The 27349-nt window shown below is 35.3% G+C and overlaps 1 protein-coding gene across 2 annotated transcripts in view; it reads left to right on the top strand.

Moving 5' to 3' along the window:
- The window catches only part of dpyd (dihydropyrimidine dehydrogenase), a 412417-nt gene that overhangs the window by 300551 nt on the left and 84517 nt on the right, over positions 1 to 27349 (top strand). For both annotated transcript variants that reach the window (XM_002933799.5, XM_018093615.2), the window contains exons 17-18: positions 18811 to 18931; positions 23738 to 23857. In XM_002933799.5, coding sequence (XP_002933845.2) covers positions 18811 to 18931; positions 23738 to 23857 — 241 coding nt within the window. The remainder of the gene's footprint in view (positions 1 to 18810; positions 18932 to 23737; positions 23858 to 27349) is intronic.

The raw sequence follows: 27349 nt of genomic DNA, 5'->3' as shown, positions 1-27349 counted from the left end.
GCACAATGCACTGAGATGGCTGCCTACACACCAATATTACAGCTAAAAAAATAAACTTATCAATTCAAGAACACAATTTTAAATAGTAGAGTAAATTATTTGCAATGTACATAGTGTAATTTTGTAAGTAAACTGCACCATTAATATCATGACAGATTCCATTTAGATCCCATATTTAATTAAAGGAATACTGTCATGGGAAAACATGTTTTTTCAAAAGCATCAGTTAATAGAGCTTCTCCAGCAGAATCCTGCATTGAAATAGGGCTAGCCATATTCTTAATTTCCCAGGGTGCCACAACCATGTGACCTGTGCTATGATAAACTTTAGTTATACTTTACTGCTGAGCTGAAAGTTAGAGTGATATCACCCCCCTCCCAGCAGCCGATCCAAGAAAGAAATCCAAGCCCAGCTTGGGACTCCTCGAATTACATGGGAGTAGGAGAAACAATAGCTTATCTGAAAGCTGTACTAATGTGTAGAGCTGGCTCCTTCTGAAAGCTCAGGCACAATGCACTGAGATTGCTGCCTACACCCCAATATTGCAACTAAAAAAAAAAAAATTTGTTCGTTCAAGAATAACATTTTAAATGGTAGCATGAATTATTTGCTATGTGAAATTTTAAAAATAAAACGTATACCATACAAATAATGACAGTATTAAGTACTTATTATCAGCACTGCAGTTCCATGAGTTCCATCACTTAGGCAGTTCCATTTCTACTAACTCTGCAGATTCTAGGAAGTAGGAGTATCCATAGAAGTCATCTTCAATGCAAGACTTATTTATTTGTTTTTATTAATGTGTACTCAGTCCTAACCTGGCAGTGACATCACTATTAAAATGACATGAAGTTATTCTAGAACCAGAAAAGAGAAAAATAAACTTATTATTGCTAGTTCTCAACAGCCAGTTCTAAATCATTGATTTGCATGATGAGTAGGGGCCAATGATCCTATTTTTTTTCTCTGTATGTATGTATATCTTTATTAATAAAGCGCTACTTATGTACCCAGCGCTGTACAGTAGAATACATTAATACAAACAGGGGGTTATTAAGAAAGTAATAGATAAATACAAAGTATAACAATAAATACATATAAATACAGATGCAACAAGTTAAGAGTCAAAGACACAATAGGACGGAGGTGCCTGCCCGTAGAGCTTACAATCTATATGGGAGGGTAACTTACAGACACAAATAGGCAAATTTAGCACTGCATAACTTGCTGAAGCTATATAAATAAATGATCACGATGATGACTGCAAACTGATTGCTTTTATACAGTTCTTGGAACCAGGTGGTTCATTGTTATAATATAACATTTCAGTGAGCCATTAGACCTTAACTAAGCACTTTTCATAAGAAAATATTCTACATCTAATCCATGCCTTTTGTGCATAAATAGTACATACAAATCAGTCATAAAAAAATGTTTTTAAAAAAATGTATGTGACTTTTAGGGAGACGTGTGTGTATAGTCACCAGAGCTACTTTTTTCAGTTTTTATCCTGGATGTTTTAGATATCCTTCTAGGGTTGAAGGTTGAAGAGATCTGTCAGAATAACTCCTATGAGAATACCTCAAAAGGGGATTTTGTTATTAGAATCTGTAAAGGAATGGAGTATGATTGACTATAACCCCTGAAAGCTTTACAGTGTCATAGAAGAACGATGGCCATGGTGATTGAAGAAATATATTAGAAAATATGAAACATTTTAATGTTCTAGACAATAAGAAAGGGTATAAAAGTTGATGCACCCCTATTTTTTTTTAACAAGCCAGTTTCACTCTCCTGTCTCAAATTTGATATATTTTTATATGTTAAGATAGCTTCATCTCCTATAATTATACAACCATTACCTTATAGCTATATTATTATGACTTATTATTCAGTATTGCTCTAAATAACAATACACAAAAGTGTGTGCCTCTGAGAAAATTTTAACCAAGTCTAATGAGGAAAGGAGAGAAAGCTAAACCCTAGCCCCCGAATCACTGATAGAGAACTTTCTAGTGTGATTTCTCCATGGTATAGTGTCACTATCACAGCTTTAACATATCAAACTGTATTTCAGTAACCCATAACTATAGTCAAAAAATAACTGCATCCTTAGTTGTTTGGTTTTTTTTTTAACAATTTTAGTAGCATTTCAGAGAAATATTGGCAAAACAGCTAAAATCAACTTTTTCTCAAAATTGCATAGTGAGCTGCACATTTACTATGCAATTTTGAGAAAAAGTTGATTTTTTTAAATTTATTTCTAGATATTTTTGAGGTTTATAAAACCTGTATTTTACCAGTATTTGATTTTTCCGATATTGTTTCTCAAAAAAATTGAGTTTTCAGAAGTTTTCCCTAAAATATTTGAATTTTTCTAAAATAACTCCCATAATTTTTTTTTTATTAATGTTTAGTTAACTTCTTTTTGTTAAAAAAAAAAAAAAAAATCGACAGGTTTGATCTGTCAAGTACCATTGAAGGTTTAGAATAGCAGAGGAATAGACTAGTCAGTGACAGCCTGTCCTTTACAAATTTTCAAGGAGAAGTTAACCCTCTCATTGTTTTCTGTTTCAGCCAGTTTCAAGGAGAATTTAATTATAAATACAACAATGATTGAGTTTAATTCAAATTTATACCATGTCATGTTTGTTCGACTTTCAAGGCCAGAAAAAAATGAGTTTTAGAAAATGTGCCCCATAGTGTATATAATTATCTTTCCTTCATTGAGTAATCTGCTTTACCTTGTTACGCTAATGGGCTTATTTATTAGTTTTTTAAGTTGTTTGTTTTTCAACATCGAATATACTTGCAAATTGAACGGTCACTTATTTATTAAAAAGGAAACCTGTTTGGATTTAAAATTTACATATCTAGAATTTTTCAAGTTTATGAGCTCTAAAAACTCTAAAAATGTGAGTTCTAGAATATGGATTGACTTTGCCTATGACAACTTCCATTGACTTCTATAGAAACTTGCAAGCTTTTACATGCCAAATTTTTACACTTGGGTTTCTTGCACTTTAAAAAACCCGACATTTGAGTTTCGGAATAATAACTCAAATTTTAATTTAAGTGCAAAAAAACTTGAATCGAGAAAAACAAATTTGCCATTAATAAATCAGCCCCTAAGCACTGAAAGATCTGAGTCCTGCAATTTGGGGTTTGCACACAGTTCTTCCGATTTATTATGGAGAGGATAAACATTGGATAAGGATTTACAGGTATAAGACACTTCATAGCTAGTGATGGGCGAAATGTTTCGCCAGGCATGGATTCGCGGCGAAATTCCGCGTTTCGCCATTGGCGGATTGTTTCGCGAAACGGATGAAAAAATTTGTCGCGGAAAAATTCGCCGCATGTCCAAAAATTGTCGCCGGCGTCAAAAAAGAATTGTCGCGGGCGTCAAAAGAATAGCCGCGCGACGAAATAATAGCCGCGTGCGACGAAATAATAGCCGCGGGCGACGAAACAATAGCCGCGCGACAAAATAATAGCCGCGCGACGAAATAATAGCCGCGGGCGACGAAACAATAGCTGCGCAACAAAATAATAGCCGCGTGGGACAAATTTTTTTTGTCGCACGACATTTTCGCTGTTTCGCGAATATTTCGCCGTTTCGCGGATCTTTTTAAAGATTCGTGAATTTTTCGGCGAAGCGAAACGGAACAGATTCGCTCATCACTATTCATAGCCTATTTCTGTAAATTGACAAAATGTTAATTCTTATATTTTTATATGTTTCCCATAGTATATATACATCTTAAACCGGGACCTGTGGCTTATTTTCTGATTGCCTTATGGTTAGTTAGCAACACAGAACTGGAAATGAAGGAAACTGTGTATACAGTATATCCATATAAATGGTGTTTTAGAAAAAAAAAGGTAGCATGTTCTATGAATGTACAAAACTATTGCCCAATCCTAAAGACAGAATGCATAAAAGCTACGTGAAATATTTTTCCATTGCATTAAGTAGCATAGCCAGGCAGTCATGTCTTACCAAGTGTTTTAGTAAGATAACAAGCACCATGTCATATTCAGCAGAAAATTCCTGTGCTCAGGACAGTTAACAGTTGAAGAAATTCATTTTCCTATTTGTCATTGCATACAAAGCAGTTGCCAGTTATGTGACTGCAATGCAAAGGTTCACTAAATGTTGTGACCAAACATCCAACAATCTTTTAATAACACAAAAGATTTTCACCATGTCGCTATTGTTGCTTATTTATTGCACATTAACTGTTTGGAAAGCATAATAGAAGGCATTGCCACTATTTGGTCTTTAATGTGTAACAGATATTGCATTTGATTTTATGCGTGGGCAACTGAAGACATTACAGTCATAGCTTGTATAACTGTGAACTGTGAAAAGAAGAACCAGACAAAAATCTTAATGCAGAGATTCTTCAAAATACACTGCTGATCTGAACAGCCCTAAGGTTAATTCATATAAAATTGCAGTAATGTCCAAATACTATGAAACAAACATGGACTTATATATATCTTTTGGCACCAAGGGGCCTTTTTACTAAAATACGCTAGTTGCATTTGTCTGGTAACCCAGTGCAGCAACTCAAATGTGTGTCTATATCTGAATTGTACTGGTCCAATTAATACATAAACTGAGTATACTTATATTTGCATCATTTTTAATCACTAGTATAGTTATTATTCTCACTATTATCCAACTATGTTACAAATAATGCTCTTTCACATGCTGCTTTTATGCCAGTGCTGTGCCTTGGTATCCCAGTACTTTTAATAACTGATAATAATGAGCTTCCCACACACTGTGACCAGGTCATCATTTGCGGCTAAATTGAATGGCAATTGGTTCATGTTGGGGGTATTTGAATTATTGTGCTCTGGTGTAGACCTTTCTGCTGATGAAAACCATCAGTGTAGGTTGGAGGTTATTTGTCAAACACGGAATACAGTATGGTCACCATGTATATATAGTCACTTTTTTGCTCCTAGCAGGAAAGGCATTCACACATTCAGGTTATGCATCCCATTTTTATTTTTGTTTGTTTTATATTTTAACCCTCATGATACATTGTCTAGTTCTAGGAAACCTGTAGCATTTTTATTTAATATGAATTCCATCTCTTACGTCTTACACATGGCAAGAGTTGTTTATCTCTGGTAATGCTATAACTGGAATCATATTAGTAGTCATATTATATAATCACCAGCACTATTTGCACTCAGGTCTCAGTTGGGGGATCATTCCAGTGAGTTATCTCTTTGCTGCAAGGAAACTGTTGACTTTAGTCTTGTAGGAGCAGAGCTGAGTTGTTTATTTCTTGTAAAATATATGTATGTAGCAGAAAGGCAATCAAAATCTTAGTAATGTGAACATATTATATCAATTTTAGTTTGAAACAATAATGCAATATTTAGGGTGCATTTTTTTTAAAGATTTTAATTTGCAGTATCATGCCTATTGTGAACAAAATCTGAAATACAAGAGGCAAGGTAGACTTTAATGGTTTTAAATTGCTTTAGCTGTTGGGCAGGTTTTATGACTCCTTCCCTGTTACTTCGTTCCTATTTATTGCAGTAATGGGTTGAAAAGCTTCCCCACGTGACCAATAAAGTAAGCTACATCTGTAACTGCTACATTCATATATTAGAGGAGCTATACGTTCTGCTCGACAATGCTTCTTGTATGGCAAAAACCCAATCAAACCCTTCTGCCCTCTAGCAGATAACCTCTGCATGACCTAAATGTTTGAAATATTGTCTAATCACATGGTACATACCACTTTTTTTTCCCTAGGCAAAGCATTATTTTTTCTGCTCACAAAACTGCATGTGTCAAATGGCTTTTGGGACAAATAGGTTTTAAAGTTTAACTTAAATCATGTTCTGTTCTTTTGTTGGAGGAGCCAGTAATGTATGTGTCATTTACAAATATGTATTATTTTGGAGAAAAATAATTTCCTCATGCCTAATATAGAGCTTATCTACATACCCTAGGCATTGAGAATTAACACATCTTTAAAAGGGCATCATTTTCTTGTTTCATCTTTAATAGGGCATCATTTATGTTTAGTATAATGCAGGCAGTGGCTATTTGCAGTTGGTCAATCATTTTGTATTCTTATTTGTTTTTGAATCATCTAGTTGTTTATAGGTTTATTAAAGTTTATTAAAGCTTTTTTTAGGGGCCTATTTATCATAGGTGTCAAATAATTTAGCAATATTATGTAAGTAATGGTGAGTTTATAAAGGTATTTATTGTAGTATTTTATTATGTTGGGTTGAAAAACCCAACATACTGTTCTTTGACTTCAGCTTATTCTTCTCTTTTTCTAATTATTATTCTTAGTGCCCCCCATTTTCTAAACGCTACTTCTCCTACAGTTTTAGGGGTACAACACCCAAACTCCCCACACTTCTTCATCCTATAGCGGAGCAGGTTGCTTGTGCTTTTCAAAGCGATCCTGCCCCCGTCTGTTTGTGAACACCCCAATTTTCCCATTGACTTTGACAGGGAAGATTTTGTTGGGGGGTCAACAACAGCCAATCAAATTTTACCCATTGACTTTTATAGGGAAATTGAAACTGTTGATGAGTGTGGCTCAAGAGTAAAAAAGGTTAGGGATCCCTGCAAGAAAGGATTTAACGTTCTGTGAATCTTATTGTCCCATATAATATAATAATAAAATATTAGTAAAAGTTATGGCCCTACTGACAAGAAATCTTCTGCACTCATTATCAATTTAATTTTTAAACTGATACATAGGGACCAAACTGGGTTTATGCCTGGTAGGGGTAGTCTCCTATAAACATTAGGACACTCTACAAATACCACATTCCAACTCAGGGTAAAAGGGTAATTCTGTCATTAGACACTGCTAAAGCGTTTGACTCCATTAAATGGGGGGGTTTCCCCCTGTCACCTGGGTTGTTTGCACAGGCCATAGAAGTGCTGGCAAATGTCATTAGGTCAGATGAGGAAATAGTAGGCTGCGAATATTGAGCTCTCAAGGAAAAAATAGCACTATACGCTGATGACATGCTGCTGTTCTTAGACCAGAATTTCTGGAATAGCTCCTCCAGACAGTAAATACATTTGGGAAATTTTCAGGCACATAAGCTAGGGCAAATCTCATATTGATACTTGATACTGCGTCCCCACATTACCAATCGGCTAATCAGCCCCTTTAGTAATTTAGTAATTTTCAATACCCAGGCATTTCCTTTATCTAAAGACCATAGACAATATCTGAGAAATAACTTGTACATGTGGTCTAATGATAACTGTCCTAAATGCCAATCACCAGGTGCAAATTTCTTACACCTTATGTGGAGCCGTCCCGCAGTTGTTCAATTCTGGAGTAAGGTCTGCAGATTGTTATCCATGTCAACTACAATCCCAGTCTAGGTATCTCCCAAAATACGTTTACTTGGGGTTGTAACCTTACTTAATCTCATTATATACTAACATCAATAAGAGAATCACTATTCTTAGCTCGTAAATGTGTTGCTCTTAAATGGCTTTTAAGTGACCCCCATACTACCGGTGTGTGAAAAAACCTTTTGCGGGAGCATCTCACTTTGGCACATTTGGTATACACCCAAAGGGGTATACCTGATAAATTTTACCAGTTTTGGCAACGTTGGCTAGACTCTTTAGATTTGGAGGACACCCCAGATTAAGACCAATATTTTATCACTGTGTATTATTACAATGGTATTCTTCATTGTGCCTTCCATATTTTTATTTGTTAAAGGATAAGAAGTTAGATTTTCCATTCTGCAAATGGTTAGGCATAGATTTTGCATCTCCCTCTGAATGTTCTTTACAAAGACTGGGACTTCCTTGCATTAGAAAACACTAATGTACTGTAGTACCTTCAGGATGGGAATAGTAAGTATATCAAATCTGAACTCAGGCATAAGCTTGGCCAGAATTTCCAGTATAGGGTACTTGGTTGCATTTTTACAAGGAGAATTTTGTAGGGATATAATTTCTGCATTTAGTTCAGCAGAATCCCTTTTTAAAGTTTCCTCAAGAATTTTCTTTCTCAAGACCATGTCTTCTTCCCGATCTTTCTCATATTCCGTAATACTGTCCCAAATTTCCATCATCAGTTGCACAATCATTTTCTTTTGTTCATTTTGTTGATTTCTAGAACCCTGTAATTCCTCATTGTGGCCATGGGTCAATTTATTTATGTACACATCCTCACTGCCATGTAGGAAAACAGCAAAAACTGCTACAAGTAAAATGAATATATTCCAGTAGTGAGTGTGTGATCAAACAGTAGAGGGGTTCACTGGGTGATCAGGTTGCTGAAAAGGTCTTGAATGAAAAGGTGGGTTTTAAGTGATAGTTTGAAAGCCTGGAGGCTCTGAGAGTGTCTAATGGGACAGGGCAGAGTGTTCAAAGGATGGGTGCAGCATGTGTAAATTCCTGAATACGAGAGTGAGAGGAAGTAAGGAGTGAGGAGGAGACAAGAAGATCATTGTATTTGATTATTTTGATGGTTATATATATATAGGTTTTGGTTTGTCCCTGAGGAAGTGTACAGTCAGTACTCGAAACGTTGGATTTTTTTCAATAAACTTTTTCACTTTATTGCCAAGTCCTTGTGCGTGCGTCTCTCTGTCCGTATATTTCCTCAATTTTAGCCAGCACCCAAGGCATTTGAATCTCTATAGGGTGTGCTCCACTCTCATATATATATATATATATATATATATACTGGTGAGGTACTGGTGAGCGCTTTGTATCTTGGCTTGAATCCTGTGTATCACAGGTAGCCGCCAGTGAAGAGGCTGGCAGAATGGGACAGCACTTGTGGACAGGAGGAGAGGTCTACGAGTCTGACAACTATGTTCATGATGGATCGGAGTGGGGCCCATTTAGACAGGGGGAGTCCACAAATCAGTGGGTTACAGTAGTACAGAATGAGTGACATCTGTTGAGCTTAGAAGGTTTGGGTTTGGTTTGAATGCATATTTCCCTTAAGCTTGGGAAAATGTCTTAGATTTGATTATAAAGCTAATGTAAAAAAAATGTTGTGATTCAAAAATGCATTTCTGAAAAGTAAACTGAATAACTTTTCAAAATATAGGCAAGGTATGCTTCTGACAAATATCAATGATTACCAAAAAGGTGTAGATAAAACCTAGAATAAGCAAATGATTTTCAGAAAGTGTGCCCCAAAGCTGAACATTGTGGCCTCATAATATCATGAGTAAAGTAAATAAAACTGATGTCTTGTTGAGGATGAAAGGCAAAAGTACAAAAGCTTAATTAAAATGTTACCTACCTCTGCAAATCCAATCAAATCAGTAACCTATTATAAAGCTGTGGAAAATAACATTAAAATATGCTAGATATTGCCTCTTACTTGCCATAATATGCCCTGTAAAAATCAGGGCTATTTATATATTACAATTTGTGCCTGTATGTTACCTAACCACTTAGATTGTAAGCTCTACGGGGCAGGGAACTCCTTCCTACTGTGTCTCATACCACATGGCACTTATTCCCTGTGCATTCATATATATTTATTGTATTTATTTATTTATTTATTATAACACTTGTCCTCTCTGTGTGTAATTTTGTATATTGTAAGATTGTACAGCGCTGCGTACCCTTGTGGCATTTTATAAATAAAGTTATACATACATACATATATACAGTTCCATAAGTATTTTACTGTATGTAAATAGGTATCTGATTGCAAAAATAGGTGTGCATACAAAAAAAGCAGACATTTCTTTACCTCCAGAATTGTCCCATTGACTTTAATATATGTGCCGTTTATAGTGGTGTAAAGATGAGTACTTTAGAATGTTTAGTATTACAGAAAGTCTCTCTGTCAGTTTACATAGGATGGAAAAATGGTGCAATTTTCGTGTTACTTGTATCAAAAGTCATGTTATGGATAGAGATTAGACCAATATTTGCCACCACTTCTGTACCAGGAATTGTTCCTTGGCTTTGGTATGTAAGGTGTATGGCCAGAATACTTAACCAATCGCATTGTAATTTCTTCCTTAACAGTGAATTCAGATCCATTTCTTCAACATAATCTTCCCTGTGAAGTTGTTATTCCAATAACTCCATGTCATACCTGTAGATTCTGACCATATATCATTAAACCTAAGATTAAAATGTGCAGCTTGTTATTCAATCTTTCAGAAGCTATCATTTACTGATGAGCTCATGCTGTGACTAATATATTTTCATTCAAGCAGAATGATCTCTACCAGTTAAATTCCCTTCATTCTTTCTGATTCAAGTTGTAATGGATAAAGTTGCCAAGGAATAAAGTTGTTAAGGATATTTCACATTTGAAATTTAACATGCTTGAATTGGTAAGAGTAAACCTTTTCAAAGAACCGTGAATGCACAGAGGGACAGTTTCCCTTACATTTCCATTGGGGTTTCTTCTGTAGCACTTAAAATAACATGGGTGGTTTTTAAGATTATGAGTGTATATTATAATTCAAGTCATTCTAGTTTCAGTATAACAACTATTTCATATAAAGGGCATGGGCATGAGCAAGCAGAGCAGGAATGATCCTGTTATAATTTTTCTAAATTGGGGTAGTTGTGTTTTTGTTCAATATGTTTTGTTTTCCACCTTCCCAGCATCATCCTGTGTAACTGTTGCATTAAATAGACTATCAATGAGCACATTTTTTCGTCAGGTGTGGATTCATGGCAAATTCCAAATCAGCAAATATCTCAGCAAAACTGCCACAACAAAAAATTTGCAGAGAAAAAATTCCCATGGACTAATGTATTTACAGTGAGAAAGGAGTTGCACATGTAAAAAAAAAGTCACGTCCATAAAAAAATTAATGCATTTGGATTGAGGAAAAAAAATTGTCACACATAAGAAAAAATTGCTGAACATAAAAAAAATTTCACCTATTTATTTGCTCACCACTAAAATAGTCTCTAACCCCCATATGTGAAAGGCACTAAGTTTTCCCCAGTAGCAGTAACCCATAGCAACCAATAAGATGTTTGCTTTTAATCAGGTGACCAGTAAATGCTACATGCTGATTGATTGCTAGTAGTTACTGCTCCTTGGCAAACTTTGTGCCTTTTATTAAATAACCCCATTAATGCTTAGTTAAGAGAAAAACTTATCATTCCCAATGCCACATTTGCATTTTATAATTGTCTATAATGCTATAATTTTAATTTACACCACAAGCACTCTATAAACTTCAGCCCTTATTCTGTAAATTTTGCAGCATACTTTAACTTTGGTCTGAATCAAATTGCAGACATTTGCACACATTGCTGTAGCATTCCACCTCAAAATAAATCAATATTTTAGTATTGATATAGTTACCTGGACTACAATCAGACCTTCATCTGCACGTTTATATCTATTAAGAGGTATACAAGTTCCATCTACCATTCCTACTTTTTGCCTAGTTATGAAAGCACTAGGGTGATGATTTTATGCGCTATGATGTTATGTGCTTGATAGTTTTTGTTAATTTTTTCATTTTATTAATACTTCACTACTTATATCCACATAGCCAATTTATAACCTTATAGTGGGCCAAATCCATGTATTCCTTCGGTAGAAAAAAGTCCTATAAAAAGGAAAGAATTAACTTGTCTTGACTGCTGGTAATTGGGGTGGGTCATATCTTGATCCCACTTCCACTGAGCAGAACTGAATGAAAAGGAAAAGCTGTGTAGGTCTGACCATGATAAACAGGTTACTTTTGTGCCCATTAAGCCTGTAAGTGTACAGATTCTGTCATTCAAGTTCATTATCACTCAGTCATGAATCCAGTCAAGGCTTATTCACTTGTCTCTGGAGACTGCACAGCCAGACATTTGTATAAAATGTAAAACTGCAGTTTTTATCTCTTGCATTCTTTTATGTACAAGATGATTCTTTTTCTGTTACTGTTTGCTATTGGTCATTGGATTCTACTTAACCGCCACTGTTAGATCCTTGAAAAATTATCCTACAGTAATATGTTAAGTTGCGTTCTCTCTTTCTTATTTTTTCAGGCTAAAGGAAACATTATTTAAACATTCACTGAACTTTTGTTATCAGTGACATTAAATACATTAACCTTCTAGTCATCTTTCTTTTAAGCGACTTGTTTATGTTTTGTGGCGTTACTTATTTTTTTTATATCCAGATTATACTTTCAGCTGTCATGTAGCAAAAAATGAAAAAATTACAACAATCTTGCAAAATAAGTAAAATATTTTGTTTATTTTTTAATATTTCACAATTAGGGGTATCGGACCCCTTTTCCGGAAACCCATTATACAGAAAGTTCTGAATTATGGAAAGGCCATCTCCCATAGACTCCATTGTAATCAAATAATTCACATTTTTAAAAATGATTCCCTTTTCTCTGTAATAATAAAACTGTACCTTGTACTTGATCCCAACTAAGATATAATTATCCCTTTTTAGAGACAAAACAATCTTATTGGGTTTAATTACTGTTTAAATATTTTTTTAGTAGACTTAAGGTAGGAGATCCGAATTACAGAAAGATCCCTTATCCGGAAAACCCCAGGTCCCGAGCATTCTGGATAACGGGTCCTATACCTGTACTTTGTTGCTGCAACAAAGTTGGTCATGCACCTACAATTTCCCTTATGAATACAGTTATGGGACCTATTATCCAGAATACTGAGGACCTGGGGTTTTCCCCAAATGAGGACTTCTTACATAGAATTAATATTTCATGTCCACTAACAAATCATTGAAACATTAAATGAACCCAACAGGATTGTTTTGCCTCAAATAAGAATTCATTATATCTTAGTTGGGATAAAGTACAAGGTATTGTTTTATTATTACAGAGAAATGTCATTTTTAAAAATTAGAATATATGATTAAAGTAGAGGCTATGGTAAATGGCCTTCCTATAATTTGGAGCATTCTGGATAATGGGTTTCTGGATAACAGATTCCATACCTGTACAGAATCTCCCAATGATGGGATGAATCACAGAAGCATGCATTAAAATGCATTAGTAATTAAGTATGAGAAATGTTTTACACATTTTCCATATCTGTTTAGTTAATCTTTCTTCCCTATTTCTCTGACTAGACTAGGCTAATGTCACACGAGGCTAGCTTTTATTGGCAAGTAGAAGGAGAGAAAGGAGAATCCATTGTATTTGGTGCTATATGATGCATCCCTCCCTACAGATTTGGGTTCTTGGCTACATGTAGAGTGGTTTCCAATTGTGTTTTGTAAAAGTTAATTTGTTTATATTTAGTTTTCTTTCCTTGGTCAGCCCATTCTGATCATGGCATTATCAACTGTCTTCATATTAGCAAAGAAAGCATGTTTACATGTTCTCTAAGCATAATGCAGTTTAGTCAGTCAGGGTCAGTAAGAATTTCTATAGTGGTTCTGCCTATTTCTTCTTGCATACCTGTCACACCAAAGTAAATCATTTACAGAGTTGTGTAATGAAACATTAACCAAGAAAATCTCAAACCAGAAAATCAAAATTATGAACATAATTCTAAACTGTGATCAGAATTCCAGTGAATTGTTTCTCTTAGTACAATTAATGGGCTCAGTAGTATTTCAATTTCAGCCTGAAATTAATACAGAAAATACCCGCTTCTGTCAAGTTCTGTAATGAGGGATGAGCAAATTATTTTGCCAGATACATATTTGTGGCAAAATTTCACAAACGTTTTGCAAGTGGTGATCATTTTTGCTTTACCAGAAAAAAAATAATTTTTTTGCGTGGAAAAGAAACACAAGAAAAAATGCCAATTGAATTCAATGCATTTGGTTTGACAAAAAATTACCATTGTCTCCAATGCATTTGACATGAGAAAAAATGCCCACTGACTAATGCATTTGGCATAAGGAAAAACTTCAGAAAAAAATTAAGTCAAATGCATTTGACGCAAGAAATAATGCAGCCAAAAAACATGCGTTGACTCCAATGCATTTGGCAAAATGTCAGAAAAATTTCGCAAACTTTTCCACTGAATTTTTCTCCAAATCAAAATGGGACAGTTGAACTTGTGACTGTCTTTAACGGAGGTTAGTGCAGAAGTGTAGTCATTCCCATATCTGTGTGGCAGGAATAACTGTTTTGACAATATTTTTGAATGAAATAAAAAAAGAGGTTCCCTACTATAGTCTTATTGTTTAGCTCCAGCAAAGGTGGACAGGGTTTTTTTTTATCTATAAATTAATAGGAATGTACTAGTATCCTATAAAATAATTACTACTTTAAATATTTTTCTTTGATTTATTGTAAAAACCTCAGGCACGGATGGGCCAGAACTAGGAGCAGGCAGAAGAGGTATGTACCTAGGGAGAAACTGTGGAGGGGGTGTGCACTAGGCATGTACTTCTTCTGCCGCTTACCCCTTGTCTGGGCCCTTGTCCCTCCATCGCTCACTTGTAGTTTACCCCTTTGCAGTAGTCAAGTAAACACATCTGTGCTCATTCGCACGTTTGTGTGGGCACTGTCCAGGATGCCTAGGGTGCCCAACTGGTTTGGCTCAGCACTGGGCTTTATGCATAATGTTTCACTAAAGGTTATGGCACGTTCCTTTCAAGAAACAAACACCTACCTAAATGTACCAGGAAATGATATCATCATATGTCACATAAGCAACAGTTGTGGCAACACATTTTATTTAATTTTTTTATTGTCTCCAAAATATTACAGTGGAATTCAAATTATATTGGATTTCTTCCCTAAAAAAATATTTTCAGACCTTATCAGATTAAATCACATTAGGACATCTTTAATGGCACATCATGGAATCATAAAACAGCCCATGTTTAATGTAATTTCCAGGAATGCGAGTTAAGCAGCAGTGAGGGTTTCTGTAAATGCTGAACACAATAATGTTAAAATCCAACTTAAAACCCAATAACACGCACTGTTGCTGATATTCACTCTATGTATAAAAACAAAGAATATTTATTTTTGGCATATAAATACTTCTATCTAGTTCAGTTTGAACTATGGCATTAGACACCACTAACAAACAAAAAATTGCTTTCATACACTAGTGGACACTTATTAAATATTTTCAAAAGGCTGCATGGTCACAAAGCTAATGAATTAAAATTCCTTCTTCATCATGTTTCTTTCATGTAGCTGCCAATCTTGGATGTCCCTCGTGCCTTAATCTTTTGTCTGTGCCATCATTTCTGCCAACACCAGCTGGCCACACATGGGACATTTATGACAGCTGCAGAACTCAAATGCCAGGTTCTTGAATTGTATTTAGCCTCACTATATGGAACATTGTTTTGTTAATTTTTTGACAAGTGTCATGCATGCTCAACTGTAGTGCTTCTAAGATTGTATTAAGAAACCTCTAGATACCAGTGCATCGTTGTCCATATGGATACCATTCCTGTGATCCCAGGCAATTATTGGATTCACAAATTAGTTTTTTAATTCATTCTAATTTAGCTAAAAAACTATCTTCCCTTCTCTCGCTATTACAGGGGCTATCAGGTAAATACAAAAAGAAAGATGTGTCAGAAGACAGAACTTTCAACACTGGTTCAATTATTTGGGCTTGTGCTGAACATACTTTTGCCTTTTGTTTTAATTAGTAAATATCTATGGTTTTGTTATTTCTTGCACCAAACAGGGCAAAATGTAAAAATGAAATAAAAGTCACATGCTATTTTCTGGTCCCAATGAGCAAAGTTAAACAAACCAGCAGTCTACTGAGAAACATCTCTGTCATGAGCTCTCATTGTTGTTTTGATATTACAGACTTTGCTTAACATTCTTTTTTATTATAAACCCATGTTCGCTGACTACAGAGCAGTATCTGCAGTGTTGGAATTACTTAGTTCTTTAAGGTTGTTATCAATGCAATATCTACAATATTTGATTTTTGCCTTACCTGAAATGCACTTTTCAAACTCATTCACTTTATCATCATCATTTCATCATTAACAGTGCTTGGCAGTCAAGTATTTGACAATCAGCACTGTAGATTCTTCACCATTTGATAAATATGGTTTTAACAATCCCATAGGAATGAATAGAGAGTGGAGTAATTTTTACTGTGGGGAGCTCTATCTTCAAGGAAGAAATTTACTAACTCTCAAACTTAGGAATCCAAAGTAATTAGCAGCAGTTCACTATAGTTTCCAAGGTATTAACACCTTTCTGACAGCCAGTAAAGCAATATATTGGCATTTATAAAAGCATTAACTGCTTTGATTAGTGTATCAACTGGATAGATGTTTTAACTGCATTGAAAAGTCAGATTCCATTCTGTGCTATGGGATTTGCAGCTCAGAGCTGTTAACCCCACCACATCAGTAAGGCCTAATGAGCATTGTATTAAAATAAATGCAATGTAAGCTAATAAGAGTACTCATTATTCCAAATGATTCTATGCCTGATAACACTGTTACTAGTGATGAGCGAATCGGTCCCATTTCGATTCGCCATAAAATTTGTAAAGCGACAAGAAAATGCACAAAACGGTGAAAATTCAGTTAAAAGCATTTGTCACGCGGCTGTTTTTTGTCGTCCACATCTTTTTTTGTCGCCATGTCTTTTTTGATGCAACTGCACCCAATTTGACGCAACCGCACCCATTTTTGACGTGCGACAAATTTTTCCGCAACAAATTTTTCAGAAGTTTTGCAAAACAATTCGCCAGTGGCGAAATGTGGAAATTTGTTGCAAATCCATGCCTGGCGAAAAAATTTGCTCATCACTAGCTGTTGCCACCTGCAGCAAAATACCTAAGGATAGTAAATATGTCCCTTAGTTTCTTCAGCTTTCCTGTGACAAACATTTTACAATGTTTACCTGGACTCTAAGGGGGTGTTTTTTCCCACTCAAAATACATTGAAGTCAGTGGGAGTTTTTTCTCACTCCAAATGCATTGAAGTCAATAAGGGGCCTATTCATTAAAGTACGATTGAGTCCGAATGCAAAAAAAAAATGTGTTTTCTAAGTTTTAGAACTCTGCGTATTTTCATTAATTTCCGCAACCTTTTCGTACTGTGCGTCAATTTGTGCGACAAAATCGCATTTGTCACAACGAATATGAAAATTTCAGAATTCATTCAAGCTTCGGTATCGTGACTTTCCTTTGGCCAGGTTGAAACTGCAGAGTGGCTTCCAAAATCATGCAGTGAAGGATCAAAGTCATAAAGTTTTTTGTGGCGTTTACGATTGCTCGGATACGAAAATTTCGTAACTTTCGTATTTTATACAAATTTTTCCCAAACGTACTTTTAAAAGTCCGAAATTCAGATTTTGATAAATGAGCCCTTAGTTTTTTCTTGCAACAAATGCATTGAAGTCAATGGACGTTTTTTCTGACCGTAAGTGCATTGAAGTCAATAGGCATTTTTTTTGCATTTTTTTTCCTGTGAAAGACAACAAAACAAAATGCATAGTGCAATTCTAGTGCAAATTTGAGTAGCATAGTTTATCTTAATTCAATACACTTAGAGGCTGATTTATTATTGCTCAGCGGGATTGAGCAATTGATTACTTAAAACAAACAGCAGTTCCTGAACTGTACTTCCTGTATCTGATTACCTTGGCTTGAAGCTAAACAGGTTTTTTTTTTCCGAAGTGGGTTTTTGAAAAAATTAAAAAGCTTGCCAGGTGTACAAGCCAAGGCAATCAGATACTGTAACAGGCCTACATAACCCGCAACATGGTATAGTTATCAAGCAGGAGAATTTAGAGGTCAGGGATAGGATTTTCTAGTCATTTTAATCAGCAGTTTGCACAAGATGCCATTTTAAGCCATAAGTTTATACAAGTTAGTGCCACCAACTGGCAGGATTTACCTAGAGCATCCCAGATAGTCCATGTGTAGCCAAATTACAGCTAATATAATGCAGTCCATGATGTTATTGTTCCTCCAGGTCTACTAATCCAGTGGATTGATGGTTCCATAATGTTAGTCGTTTGCCCTCCCTTCATTAGTAAAATATCCTTTCCTTTTCCTTAGGGTGGTTTCCAGTTCCAATAAAGTGGATCAGGAGCCACTGTCCCAGATGCATCCCAGTGCTTTCTGCTAAAAAAAAAATCCCCTTATCCTATTTCCTGGGCTCTCCCCTCAGAAATACTGTAGGATACTATTTCACCCCTTTGTTCTAATCACCATTCTGGGCTTTATGGGTGATGCAATAGACAAGGTATGTAGCTCTCATATTGATAGGAATAGGTAACAAACCCATGACAGAAACTGTTCAGAAACTCACGTGTGGTTTACGTAACCAATTGCTTGAACCTGAAGGCTCAACCAATAATTGTTTTTTGTCTTTTTTTTTGTAGTCTGGATGTTCAATAAATACACCAATTTATTTTACAGCACTGCGAAATACTTTGGTGCTTTATAAATAATAATTATCCTTAAAAATATAATAATTCTTAGTTAAACAGAGGCAAACTTATTATGTAAATACACACAAAAAAAAAAAAAAGGTACTGTATGCACTAGCATGAAACTAATAGACAATTTACTTATGAAACAGGGGGCCAGGGAATGTGCATTGATCAATCCCTTTTGTCTTGTATGTTTAAACTTATTATGTGTCAGTGTTTCTTAGTAACAAAAAATACTATGAATTTAAAAAAAATCTCCATATTGACAAAAGTAGAAGAATATTGGGATTTTTTTGTTTGATTCTTTTATTAGTTTTATTATGCATTATCTTGATAATTTTATATACTTTCTTTGAAGTTATAGTATAAATACTAGTCAAATTAAATGCTATGTTTTGAGCCTTTGCTTTCATTAGACAATTTTCAAGCTTATCTGTTTATTTTAATGTGGCCTATTTGTACAGGATCCAGAGCTGGTACGAAACATCTGCCGCTGGGTTAGACAAGCTGTCAAAATTCCATTCTTTGCAAAGCTGACCCCAAATGTCACAGATGTTGTGAAAATTGCAATGGCTGCACAAGAAGGTAAAAAAAATCTCAGTTATACATAGTCCAAATAATACATTCTAGATATATTTTTATTTTTATCGAAGCTTAGATCAAGAAAGATGTTTCCTGTATTAAAGAAATATGAAAAAAAAACATGTATTTTGAATAATTTTAACCGCAATCTGACAAACTGTTCACTTTTTCACCATGCTCAGCTGAAGACAGACAGGAAGTTTTTGGCCTGTAAGATATGTGTGTACCTGCTCATAACTGGGGGAAGCTTAATAGTTTTTTATTTAAAAAAATGGGGAAAGTATGAAGATGCTATTTGTTTTTGCCTTTGGCAAACAATCATGAATAGTTCTCATAAATGGGAATAATATATAAGCTTTAAAAAAAAAAAAAAAAACCACAAAGTTTAAAGCAAAAAAAAAAATAATCAGCATTTGATTAAATTGTCCCCTTAATATAGGAAATACAAACAGTACACATATATTCTCACATACATCTCAGTCTCTGTAATATTGCTGAAATGTTTTTTTCCTTGATCTGATCATTTTCTACTGTAGATTAAATACATTACTTGCTCTGATAATTTTCTACTGTATATTAAATACATTATTTCCATAATTCTTTTTATTTTATAATTATATTTATTTTATTAAAGAATGCCTGTGGGTAGTGATAAGCGAATCTGTCCTGTTTCGCTTCGGCGAAAAAAATTGCAAATCTTTGAAAAGATTTACGAAACAGCAAAAATGCAGCGCGACAATTCTTTTGCCGCCCGTGATGATTCTTTTGGCGTGGGCAAATCCATGTCTGGTTAAACATTTCGCCCATCACTATCCATGGGGAGTGAGCCCCTCACTCTTGGTTAAGTATTTCCAGACATTAGCGGTTATCAGAGGCTACAAGGAAGATGACTGTTAAATGTTAAGTTAATGCAATTTTGTACAAAGGCCTTACACTTAATTGATATCAACATTTGTTGGTTGTTGTATGTGTAAATTTGTTAATAAATGAGCTACTTTTTTTCAGGCTACATGCCTTTTTCAGGAATTGCATTTTAGCATGTTATAAATGGACATAATATACATTTAGTCTTAATTATTCAATTTATGCATATAATTTTTAGCGTTCCTACTCTGCCTTTATCCAGCCTACAACTAAAAATGTTATCTGGTTTTAGGGTTATTGGCCAAAGCAACTTAAAAAAAAAAAAAACATATTGAATGGAAGGACTCCATTTTTAGTGTTATTCTTTTTTTTTGTTTGTTTATTTTCTGTCCCTCTACTATTTATTTTCTATATTTATTTCCAAATTGGTGTTTGGAAGGCATGGCACTTAAGTCCTAGGAACCACATAGTGGTTAACATTTTCAGCCTGACAGTTGTAGGCCAAAAATATGCAGTATTTCAACTAAACAAATCAAAAATTAAGACTAACAGCAAATTGTCTTAGAATATTGCTGTGTATATTAAAGTTCATTTAAATTGAACTACCCATTTAAATTCCGACTCCGTGATTCAAAATACATTACTGCAATGGTATCTTGATACTGACACAGAGTAATTTCTGTATTGTTATATATGTGGATTACTGCTGATAAACAGCAATGCACATGTACTTATTTAGGCATAATGTATCCTGGCCCCTCAGTGCTTGCGATGCAGCTACAAAGAAATTATTACCTGGAAATAAACCGAAGACCTCCAGAGTTAGTCTGATGGTTTAAACACTGATCCATTCCCAGCACAATAACCGAAGCTGTGTCTTGTTCTAGGTGAGCTCTCATCCACTATAAACAATTGAGAGAGGTCCTGAAGGGAGTGATTATCATGCTGTGAATGATCACCGCACCTGGCAGTTCAGAGAACTAGAGTCATGTTCACTCCATATGTAACCTCATTCAAAATAATGTTCTTTTGCTGTGTCACATCAGTCATTCTCTGTGTTGTGTCAGTGGTATAAAGGTCAAAAGTATTTGTGATTATATATAAATATTAAGAAGAGATTGCATAGTTCAATCTGTTCTTTTTTTTAATCTGAACCACTGCTAAGATTTGAAAATCCTTAAGGGCTGATCTGTTGCTGAGTAGACATTTTACTGAAAGTCAAATATATATTAACAAGCCATACAGATATGTCCAGATACTCGTATGGATTGAAATAATATCTATCCTTTTAATTCATAGTGAACATTTTTCTGTTGTGGAAATATTAGAAAAAAATGAAAGACATATAAAAGAAATACAAACTTCATATAAAGCCCATAGAATCGCTGCAATTAATTTTACATATTCAGCATCAGCGTTGGACTAATATGGGAAGAAGCCAATTCATATAGAGTGCTGGTATCAGCAAATATTCTTACTCTCTTTAAAATTCAATAATAAATGTTCACTTTAGGCTGAACTCCTGCTATTAAGGTACATGGTTGAGCAAATTTCAGGCAGCGGGCTCACCCTTCATGCAGTCAGTAATACACAGCACCAAAACTATGGTTAGTGCAGTGTTACTCTAAGCTCTTTTAGTATCTAGAGTGCAGAACTCAACAGTATACCTTCTTCAAAAGAGCTGACAAAACTGTCTTTCATCAAAAGCATTCATTAAATGTAGACATGAAAGTAAGAAAGTTCACCTGTGAATTCTGGAATTAAGCCACTTACTTTGGCTGCATCTCAAGAATTCATATTGGTAGACAAACATTAAAGCAGACAAAAGTGTCACAAAGATTTTCTATGTCCATGTCCAAAACATGTTTGTATCATTAGCGGTAATAAGCACATTATCCTTAATTTCATTTTCAGAAATTTTAGAACACCTCTCTGGGGTTGGTCCCAATTGTGCAATGTATAAAAATATGGATTTAATACTCTGTACATCATATAAGTACATTGTATATCTTTGGTTAACCACAATAAACTTTTCATATCTCTCCAAATGACTTCAACATGAGGGTCCAAACAAATATTTTGTGTACTGCATGTATTAGTTACAGTAAGGTTATACAAGAACAAAATCCATTGAAATCTTCATAATGAATATGCACATGTTTCAATGTACCCCTGCACAATGCATTTCAAGTGTATCAGTGATCATTAAAATGTATTAAAATACTAAATAGACAATATTACTTCATACTATTTTTAAAATGGGGTTATTCACTAAGCCATAGCAAGCATTAGCAATTAAGTTGACTGATTAAGTGATGAAATACATATGTCTCATATTCTAATACATACAAGCGATGTTCAGCAAAATGGCAGCAGCTTTTTTGGTGTTTATTTTTTCCTTTTGTTTGTTTATTTGCATTTATATTTTAAACAGATGTATTCAAAGTATTTCAGTAAATAACATTAGTACAAGTTGTCAACACTGTAATGTAAAACTCTGCTTCATCTAACTAAAATATTTTCATAAAAAATATATGTTTTTAGTAGTATGTGCTATTGGGTACTCCTAAATAGAAAATTGCCATTTTAAGAATTAAGGGCCGCCTCCTGGAATCATACGATTCACAGTGCACACAAACAAGCCAAGACACACATACATGCTAGCCCACATCAACCAATTAATGGATATAATTCTGTCTTTTACTCCCACACTGCTTCCTGTTACAGTTAGAGCTGTATTATTTCATGGGCATGTGATCTCTGTGGGAGCACACAGCCCATCACTAAATGGTGGATCAAGGGAAAGCATCTAAAAAGGGCAATATTTACTTATATATATATTCCTGTTTGGTAGGTTCTTTAATAGGCCACTTAACATAATATAAACTATCTGTTGGTTAAGTATTCATTTTGATGGCATAGTTTTCCTTTAAGATTCAGTGCATGTCACATGGTGGCCATATCCAACAGTTGATTCAAAAACATTTTTTTATAGACAGCATGCCTGGTGAATCTTCTTTTGTCTTTTAGCAAGCTTGATAAAAGACCCAACCAGGTCTAAAAAATTACTGCTGTCAAGATTATAGCCTTTGTCTGAATAAAGACTTTTTAAGAAGATTTATCTGGAGTGCTGTCTGTTAGAAATGTTTCTACCGATCTACCCATTAAATGGGTTATTCACCTTTAATGTTCAAATCTTATTAAACCACAAAAGAATGTTAGAAAATCCATTAAAAAAATGCAACAAAAGCCAGTGTAAAAGCTACTTTTTATATCTATTAAATCAGACTTTCTTCTGTCTCTCTGATCAGTTTTCTGAAGGGAGGGGAGGGGCCTCTTTTGAGTTGACACACTAAGAACTTCCTATATTGTACTAATTTATTGGTTGCTTGTGCACTCTAACCAGTTACACAAATTGAAAAGGTCACTGGTTCATTTCTCCCTTGCAATGGCATAGGCAAACAGACTTAGCATATCACAAATCTAACATACTGTTAGATTTACAGCACTCACAGGAAGCAATGACAGGACACACAGCCAATAGGAGTTAAGCCTGCTGCCAGTACTATGCATGACATCATATAAGGAAGTAAAAAAGCAACTGTAGTGTTTATAGGGGTTAGTGACTGTGCAGAAGTAAAGGATCAGCAGAAGGATAATTTTGAGGCGAGGGGCACATTTTTTAACTATGCATATGACGAGATTATGGTTGTACAAAGGTGAACCCCTTAAAACATATATTATTACTTTGATTTAATTTACTTAATTGGTGTTGGAAACAATATATATATATATTTTTGGTCATCTACTGTCCTTATTTGACTTTGCTCTTTAGAAAAATAGTGAAAGAGGAAAATTATGTACTTCATACCCATTAAAAATAATTTTGTGTTCATGTGATAATGTTTTCTGTTGGGTTCTGTTCTAATGAGTTCTGTTTTACAGGTGGTGCAGATGGAGTTACTGCAACCAATACAGTTTCAGGTCTGATGGGACTTAAAGCAGATGCAACACCTTGGCCTGCAGTTGGAAGAGGGAGTAGGACCACATATGGTGGAGTGTCTGGTAGGTTGTGCCCTTTATGTTCAGAACTCTTCCTTAAAGTCTGTTAAAACCACAGGGGGTGCATGTTCAAAACTTGTATGACATGTCACTTAAAAGACTGAATTCTCAAAGCTCAATTTTGGTCAGTCTGTTTCTAATGATTGTGACAGATGGAACATATTGAGTGTAAAGATTCTGGTGTTGCCCTTTCGTTAATAGTAGAACACAGCAGTATGGTACTGAATAAGGTCACTGAGAAAGGGACATTCTGTGACCTCCACCATTTAAAGATGTTTCTTCCTGATATATATATATATAGGATACTGTATTTTAAACAGGAAAGTCTTTATTAAGTGGGTAAATGGCTCTATTGTCAATATACTTTGCTATTTTTATTTATACATTTTATATAAAAGAAATCATTGTTAATCAAATATGTGCAGATATCTTTCCAGTTATTACAATCGCCATAATTAAATGCACAAATATCACATTACATATAATTTGACGCTAAAAAAACTAGATAAAGTAATAAGATTTAATAGGAGAAGATTTAACTTTTTAACACAAAATCCCTTTGGTTAAACACTTTTAAATGTTTTACTGATTAAGTACATATTTAGCACAGCAGCAGATGTATTTAATACTGGGAGACATATGTGCACTGTAAATGCAGCCTGTGAATCACTCTATATCCATTGATTAGTACATCTTATTTACAAGCCCTACCCTAGCTGTGGAACCTTTAACTGAACTATATACTTACTGGGGCACATAGCGGCTACTCTGTCAGTTTAAAAGTACATTAGCTACTGGTCTCCTTTGAGATAATGCTGCAGAGACAGCGCTATAAGGGAGTAACTAATACGCTCAATTTTAGACGTGCAGACTTTGCCAGTATAAGGGCATCTCTGCAATGTGTCAACTGGGAAAGGCTTTTCATGGGGTTAGACACAGAAGGAAAATGGAACATCTTTAAAACATTGCTTTGTAGGTATACACAACAGTATATCCCCCTTGTAAGCAAGGAGAGGCATCGCAAAGCAAAACCTTTATGGCTGAATAAAAGTGTTATTGTCGAGGTTGGTAAGAAAAAACGTGCTTTTAGGGCATTCAAGTTAGCTGGGACAGCAGAAACTTTCATCAGGTACAAGGAAGCAAATAAAGCATGCAAAAAAGCTATCAAGCAAGCTAAAATAGAAATGGAAAGGGATATTGCTGCTAGGAGTAAAAAGAATCCTAAATTATTTTTTAATTATGTGAATAGTAAAAAAAGAAGGGGTGGGAACTTTATTATCACGGGGGGGTAAGTTGGTTGATGAGAATGGGGAAAAAGCTGAAATTTTGAACTCTTATTTTTCATCTGTCTATACATCTGAGGAGCCAGATAATGAAGGCTTCCCTTGTAATATGCCCAGTTCTAGTAATTTAGCTACTGGCGCATGGGTCACTCGGGAGGAAATTCAAAAGAGACTTGAACATGTAAAGGTAAACAAAGGTCCAGGGCCGGATGGGATTCATCCCAGGGTATTAAATGAGCTGAGCGCTGTGATTGCCAAACCTCTTCACTTAATTTTTCAGGATTCATTGAGGTCTGGCATGGTGCCAAGAGACTGGCGGATTGCTAATGTGGTGCCGTTATTTAAAAAGGGATCCCGTTCTCAGCCTGAAAACTATAGGCCTGTTAGTCTGACATCAGTAGTAGGAAAACTTTTGGAAGGGGTAATAAGGGATAGGGTACTTGAATACATTGCAGTTCACAATACTATTAGTTTGTGCCAGCATGGTTTTATGCGTAACAGATCTTGCCAGACTAATTTAGTCGCCTTTTATGAGGAGGTGAGCAGGAACCTCGATGCTGGAATGGCAGTTGATGTCATCTACTTGGACTTTGCTAAAGCGTTTGATACAGTACCTCACAGAAGGTTAATGATCAAATTAAGGAATATTGGCCTAGAACATAATATTTGTAATTGGATAGAGAACTGGCTGAAGGATAGAGTACAAAGAGTGGTGGTAAATGGAACATTTTCTAATTGGACCTGTGTGGTTAGTGGAGTACCGCAGGGGTCAGTCCTTGGGCCTTTGCTTTTTAACTTGTTTATTAATGACCTGGAGGTGGGCATAGACAGTACTGTTTCTATTTTTGCTGATGACACTAAATTGTGCAAAACTATAGGTTCCATGCAGGATGCTGCCGCTTTGCAGAGCTATTTGACAAAATTAGATAACTGGGCAGCAAACTGGAAAATGAGGTTCAATGTTGATAAGTGCAAAGTTATGCACTTTGGTAGAAATAATATAAACGCAAACTATCTACTGAATGGTAGTGTGTTGGGGGTTTCCTTAATGGAGAAGGATCTAGGGGTTTTTGTTGATAACAAGTTGTCTAATGCCAGGCAGTGTCATTCTGTGGCTACTAAAGCAAATAAAGTGCTGTCTTGTATAAAAAAGGGCATTGACTCAAGGGATGAGAACATAATTTTGCCCCTTTATAGGTCCCTGGTAAGGCCTCACCTTGAGTATGCAGTGCAGTTTTGGGCTCCAGTCCTTAAGAAGGATATTAATGAGCTGGAGAGAGTGCAGAGACGTGCAACTAAACTGGTTAAGGGGATGGAAGATTTTAACTATGAGGTGAGACTGTCAAGGTTGGGGTTGTTTTCTCTGGAAAAGAGGCGCTTGCGAGGGGACATGATTACTCTGTACAAGTACATTAGAGGGGATTATAGGCAGTTGGGGGATGTTCTTTTTTCCCATAAAAACAATCAGCGCACCAGAGGTCACCCCTTTAGATTAGAGGAACGGAGCTTCCATTTGAAGCAGCGTAGGTGGTTTTTCACGGTGAGGGCAGTGAGGTTATGGAATGCCCTTCCTAGTGATGTGGTAATGGCAGATTCTGTTAATGCCTTTAAGAGGGGCCTGGATGAGTTCTTGATCAATCAGAATATCCAAGGCTATTGTGATACTAATATCTACAGTTAGTACTAGTGGTTGTATATATAGTGTATGTATGTGAGTGTATAGATTGGTAGGTGTGGGTTAAGTGTGCTGGGTTTACTTGGATGGGTTGAACTTGATGGACACTTGTCTTTTTTCAACCCTATGTAACTATGTAACTATGTAACTATGTACTGAGGTCTTATACTTTTTTAAAGGGGCCTTTTTATTTATGAACATAGGGAGATGATTGCCAACATTAACAGACAATTTGTAGAATTGCGTGAGAGTTGGTAAAATATATTTTACTCATTATTATGTGACATCTCCCTCTATCCTATGTTTCTTTATGAATCATAGCATTAATCTCCCATGGTGAGCTGCCCACTGTGCATATATTTTGATAGGAAAGTAGATAATCAGATTTATTTTATTTGTACAGCAATTTAAGCAGTGATGAACAAATTTCTGTATAGCATCTGTATAACCTTCTTCAGATTATTTTCTGGATTCCATGCAGACTTTTGGACTCTCTGTAAGTAGACTATGGAACTCTGAATTAGTACTGAGACATAA

Source organism: Xenopus tropicalis, chromosome 4 (assembly GCF_000004195.4).
Source record: "Xenopus tropicalis strain Nigerian chromosome 4, UCB_Xtro_10.0, whole genome shotgun sequence".
NCBI classification, from domain to species: Eukaryota; Metazoa; Chordata; class Amphibia; order Anura; family Pipidae; genus Xenopus; species Xenopus tropicalis.
Note: the sequence above shows the minus strand (reverse complement) of the source record. Positions and strands in the feature narration are given on the sequence as shown.